This window comes from Vigna unguiculata, chromosome 6 (assembly GCF_037176805.1).
Source record: "Vigna unguiculata cultivar grain cowpea cultivar isolate G323 ecotype 2 chromosome 6, ASM3717680v1, whole genome shotgun sequence".
Classification (NCBI taxonomy): Eukaryota; Viridiplantae; Streptophyta; class Magnoliopsida; order Fabales; family Fabaceae; genus Vigna; species Vigna unguiculata.
The window spans coordinates 29,258,008-29,263,630 of record NC_140797.1 but is presented as its reverse complement, the minus strand read 5'-3'; the positions used below and the strand labels follow the sequence as shown (position 1 = coordinate 29,263,630).

General features: G+C 39.6%; 1 protein-coding gene across 1 annotated transcript; it reads left to right on the top strand.

Annotated features, from left to right (window-relative positions):
• The first annotated feature begins 499 nt into the window (after positions 1-499).
• Positions 500-4,862, top strand: LOC146885746 (uncharacterized). Its single transcript, XM_085675076.1, has 7 exons — positions 500-964; positions 1,085-1,730; positions 1,941-2,369; positions 2,873-3,016; positions 3,137-3,334; positions 3,466-4,134; positions 4,261-4,862. The coding sequence occupies exons 1-7, from the start codon at positions 500-502 to the stop codon at positions 4,860-4,862; spliced, it is 3,153 nt and encodes a 1,050-aa protein (XP_085531202.1).
• The last annotated feature ends 761 nt before the right edge of the window (positions 4,863-5,623 follow it).

Sequence of the window (5,623 nt, the reverse complement as noted above, 5' to 3'; positions counted from 1 at the left end):
AATACTGGCCTTTATTTATTTTTCTTTGTCCTTTTTCATTTTGTGACAGGTGTGCATTAAAAGTCAAATTGTCTTTGACTTCGAAATCCAAACTCAACAAATATAATAATGAAAAAAAAGGTACAGATTGACATTCTCTTATTCAAAGCAGCAGCCAATAAGGAATGCGATAGGTTTAGTGGGAAGGTCTACACTAGGAGAAATAAAGCAGAGAGACAGTTATAACCTCCTGCAAACAGACTAATATAAATAGTCTGTGTTTTAGGATTGGTGGGGAGTTTCTGAATTGTTTTGGAGTGTGGGAGATTAGGAGAGAATGGGGTCCTCTCGAAAGACCTTTAAAGTTGTAAACGTTTGTTGTTACTACTCTTGTTCAAGTGAAAGAACAATAGCCATAATAAGATCATACAGGGATTGTACATATCTGTCTTAGTCTGGATACCTATCAATTGGTATCAACAGCGACGATCTTAGTTCTGTGGAGTAGGACGGACAGGGCATGGTGAATTCCAGAATGGAGTCAAGAATTGATGGGCTGGAAAGGATGATTCAAGATTTAGTTCAAGATCAGGGCAATAATGAAAATGAACAACATGAACGGTTTCAAAGACTGGAAGACATGATCAAGGGGCTTACGGTAGTGGTGGAAAAGCTTTCAGTCAAGGACAAAACTTCTGATAACAATTTTGTGGTCAATGAAGGAAAAATAGGGGACGATGAGGACGTGATAGGGCAATCTGGGTTCTCTTCCACATGGAGAAAACTGGATATTCCAGTATTTGCTGAAGAAGAGGCTTATGGGTGGATTAATAAGCTGGAAAGGTATTTCAAATTAAAAGAAGTCAGTGATGAGGAAAAAATGAGGGTTGTTATGATTGCTTTAGAAGGAAAAGCATTGAATTGGTTCCAATGGTGGGAAACATGCAACCCCAATCCAAAGTGGGATGCATTCAAGGTAGCTGTGGTGCGTAGATTCCAACCGAATATGTTAAAAAACCCTTTTGAAATTCTGATTGGGTTGAGACAAACAAGCTGTGTGGAGGATTACATTGAGAAATAAGAACAATATGTCGGTTTCTTGAAGGGAATTAACCAAGATTACTTGGTCGGTATTTTCTTGAATGGATTAAAGGAAGAGGTCAAGGCAGAGGTAAAACTGTATAAACCTGCAAATCTGGCTGAGTTAATGATGAAGGCCCAAATGGTGGAAGAAAAGATAAGGGTGATAGCAAAAATAATACCACCAGTGGTTAACAAAACCAACAACACTTACAAACCTTTTTCAGTAACCAGAAGTTATTCCAAAGAAGGAGGAAATTCAGTAGTTCTGGATGGCTCCAATAAAGGAAGAAGGGAGGGCAGTGAAGTTGCAAGTACATGTAGCAGTACCTCGGGAATGCAGCGGCCAAGAGGGGCTCCTTTTCGAAAATTAACCCAAGAAGAGTTGCAAGATAAAATCAAAAGAGGGTTATGTTTTCGTTGCGATGAAGAATCTGGCCCCAACCATATGTGCAGAAATAAACAATTACACATGTTGCTTATGTCGGAAGAGGAATTATCAGGATTAGACGACTTGCCAGACAGGAATTCCAATCAAGCACAAGAATTGGAGGACGGAGGCCAGACCTTGCAATTATCAATGTGTACCATGGCTGGCCTTACTACTAAGAAGTCTTGGAAACTGTGGGGATCAATTGGGAAAGAGGACGTGGTGGTTTTATTAGACTGTGGTGCTTCCCATAATTTCATTTCACACGAATTGATATCTAAATGTGGATTACAATAGGAGCAGACTCGACCTTACGTGGTCCAGGTGGGAGATGGGCACAAGGTACAGTGCCAAGGGAAGTGTATAGGGTTCATTTTGGATTTTAAGGGCCTGAAAATTCAACAAGATTTTTTTTTTATTTTCACAGTAGGTGGTGCTGATCTGGTTTAAGGACTGGAATGGTTAGCATCTCTTGGCGAGGTGCGAGCTGATTTCAGGAATTTGAGGTTGACAATTGGTAAGGGTGAGAAGGAGAAACTTTTTGTGGGTGATCCCACACTGTCTAAATCAGAATCTTCCTTCAAATCCATGTTGCATGATTTGAAAAATGAAGAAGCATGTTATTTCATTACATGGGACCAGGACCAAGAGGCATCAGGCATCAAGGTTCCTACAGAAATAGTGGAAATATTGAAAGGGAATCAAGAAGTTTTCCATGATCCAATTGGCCTACCTCTTAACCACACCTATGATCATGCCATCCATATTCAAGAAGGTGGTTCTATTCCTAACCTCAGGCCCTACAAGTACTCGCACCACCAAAAGAATGAGATCGAGAGACTGGTGCAAGAGATGTTGCAAGCTGGAATCATCAGGCCCAGTATCAGTCCTTATTCAAGCCCAATCATATTGGTCAAAAAGAAAGATGGAGGGTGGAGGTTTTGTGTGGACTATAGGGCTCTCAATAAAATAACTATTCCAAAAAATTCCCTATTCCTGTTATAGAAGAATTGCTAGATGAATTGGCTGGGGCAACTACTTTCTCCAAATTGGATTTAAAATCCGGATATCATCAGATTCTCATGCGAAAAGGTGACATTGAGAAGACGACCTTTCGCACTCATGGTGGCCATTATGAGTTTCTAGTCATGCCCTTTGGTTTAACTAACGCTCCAGCCACCTTTTAGTCCTTGATGAACCATATCCTTAAACCACTTTTAAGGAAGTTTGTGCTCGTCTTCTTTGATGACATTTTGATATACAGCCCTACTATGGACAAGCATGTGGAACATTTATAGGAAATCCTACAAGTATTACAACAGCATAAATTGAAACTCAACCAAAAGAAGTGCAGTTTTGGACAACTGAGTTTGGAATATCTAGGCCATATAATTTCCAAGGAAGGTGTGGCTGCAAATCCAAAGAAGGCTGAAGCTATGTGGAATTGGCTTGTTCCTAAGGATGTTAAGGCTTTGAGAGGATTTTTGGGGTCAACCAGCTATTACAGAAGATTTGTGCAAGGGTATGGTAAGATTACCAAACCTCTTACACAATTATTGACTAAGGAGGGATTTCTATGGTCTGCAACAGCTCAATAGGCGTTTAACAGTCTTAAAGGTGCAGTTTCCCAATTGCCCGTATTGGCAGTACCAGATTTTTCTAAATCCTTCACCTTGGAGACAAATGTCTCTAGCAAAGGTTTGGGGGTTGTGTTGTTACAAGAGGGTAGACCCCTTGCTTTTTGGAGCCAAGCTTTGTCAGACAGAGGTCAACGGAAGTCTGTGTATGAAAGGGAGTTGATGGCAATAGTTCAAGCAGTCCAAAAATGGAAACACTACCTAATGGGTAGCCATTTTATTATCATTATAGACCATAAAAGTTTAAAGTTTCTCACTAAGCAGAGGTTATTGATAGAAGAACAGTTTAAATGGCTTCCAAACTCATTGGGTATGATTTCAAAATTCGTTTCCGATCAGGCAAAGAGAATCAAGTGGCTGATGCATTATCTAGAAGAGAGTATTTTAGTGCTGTGTCTATGTTCCAAACTGATGAATGGGAGACTTGGGAGGAAGAAATTCAGCAGGACGTTAAGTTGATTTCTTTAATCCAAGAATTGTTGGTGAATTCTAAAGCTCGAGAAGGTTATGAGTTAAGGAAAGGGAGATTATTCTATCAGGGGAAATTGGTGCTACCTAAGAAATATTCTCGCATACCTTGCCTCATTAAGGAGCTGCATGAATCTCCTTTAGGGGGCCACAGCGGGTACTTTCGCACTTTTAAGAGGATAACAGGTGTAGTCTATTGGGAAGGGATGAGAAGAGACATTAAGGAGTTTGTAATGCAATGTGAGATATGTCAACGCAACAAAACAGAAACGTTAGCGCCTGCTGGACTTTTACAGCCATTACCAATTCCCACCCAAGTTTGGTCTGACATCTCTATGGACTTTATTGGAGGGTTACCCAAAGTACAGCGAAAAGACACTATTCTGGTGGTGATGGACAGATTCACCAAATATGCTCATTTCTTTGCCTTGGCTCACCCTTTCACAGCAGTTGAGGTAGCTCAATTATTCATTAACGAAGTTGTCCAACTACATGGATTTCCTTCCACCATAGTTTCCGATCGAGACAAATTATTCTTGAGTAATTTTTGGTGAGAATTGTTTAGACACGCAGGCACCAAATACAGTACAACTTACCATCCCCAATCTGATTGCCAAACAGAGGTTGTAAATCGCTATTTAGAGACCTACCTCCATTGTATGACAGGTTCTCAACCACAGAAGTGGCCACAATGGTTGCCATGGACTGAATTTTGGTTTAATACAAATTATAGTGCCTCTACAAAAATGTCTCCTTTCAAAGCTTTGTATGAACGAGACCCTCTGTTACTTTTAAAGGGAACCACCATTCCATCTAAAATCGAAAGTGTTAATCAACTCCAACATGAACGTGATGACCTATTACAGGAGTTGAAAAGGAACCTATGCAAAGCTCAAGAGCAAAATCGGGTGCAGGCTAACAAACATAGACGTGATGTGGAGTATCAAATAGGTGATTGGGTTTATCTTAAACTGCAACCTTATAGATTGAAATCTTTTGCATGCAGACCAAATCAAAAGCTTAGTCCTAGGTTCTACGGACCTTTCCAAATTGTCGAACGCATGGGGACGGTTGCATACAAGCTAGCTCTACCTGATCACAACAAAATCCACCCAGTTTTTCATGTATCCTTGCTCAAACGCACGATCCAACCGGCCACTCATGTCCAGGCATTCCCCACAACGCTTACGGAAGAGTTGATATTAGAAGTTTACCCTACAACACTGTTGGATACACAAATTAATAGCCAGGGCGACATGGAAGTTTGAATCCAATGGCAACATCTTCCAAACAGTGAAAATAGTTGGGAAACAACAGCAACCATCATCAAGGAGTTCCTTGAATTTCAACTTGAGGACAAGGTGAATCTTCATGGAAGGGGTATTGATAGGTTTAGTGGCAAGGTCTACACTAGGAGAAATAAAGCAGAGATGCAGTTATAACCTCTTGCAATTATAACCTCCTACAGACAGACTAATATAAATAGTCTGTGTTTTAGGATTGGTGGGGAGTTTTTGAATTGTTTTGGAGTGTGGGAGATTAGGAGAGAAGGGGGTCCTCTCGAAAGACCTTTAAAGTTGTAAACGTTTGTTGTTACTATTCTTATTCAAGTGAAAGAACAATAGCCATAATAAGATCATACAGGGATTGTACATATCTGTCTTAGTCTGGATACCTATCACAATGATTCAACAACTGTAAGAATAAACACATTAAAACCAATTTACTTATAGTAGTGAGAGTATGTTAGATGAACTTGCACTATCAAGATTGTAGTTAGAATTTAGAAACTAACAAACTACTATCCTGTAAAATTTAGATTGCTGATGTTCAATATTAAGGAATATTATGTGCGCTGATGGGCAACCTGTTAAATGAAATAAGTATTCAAATAATAAACACCATCCTTTTCGTTCTCCACTGAAATAAGAAATCAGTGAACTCTAGAGTTGCGAAAAACCCATTATATTATTTCTTTCATGTCTTTAGTAAAGCTCACTCATGTTGTTTTACTATATACCATTATTTA

Excerpts from the sequence above, each read along its gene's own strand:
- LOC146885746 (XM_085675076.1), top strand. The coding sequence starts at position 500 with ATGGTGAATTCCAGAATGGAGTCAAGAATTGATGGGCTGGAAAGGATG. Across the intron at positions 1,731-1,940 it reads GGTGGTTTTATTAGACTGTG|GACTGGAATGGTTAGCATCT; the intron begins GTGCTTCCCATA and ends ATCTGGTTTAAG. Across the intron at positions 3,335-3,465 it reads ATGGAAACACTACCTAATGG|GCAAAGAGAATCAAGTGGCT; the intron begins GTAGCCATTTTA and ends GTTTCCGATCAG.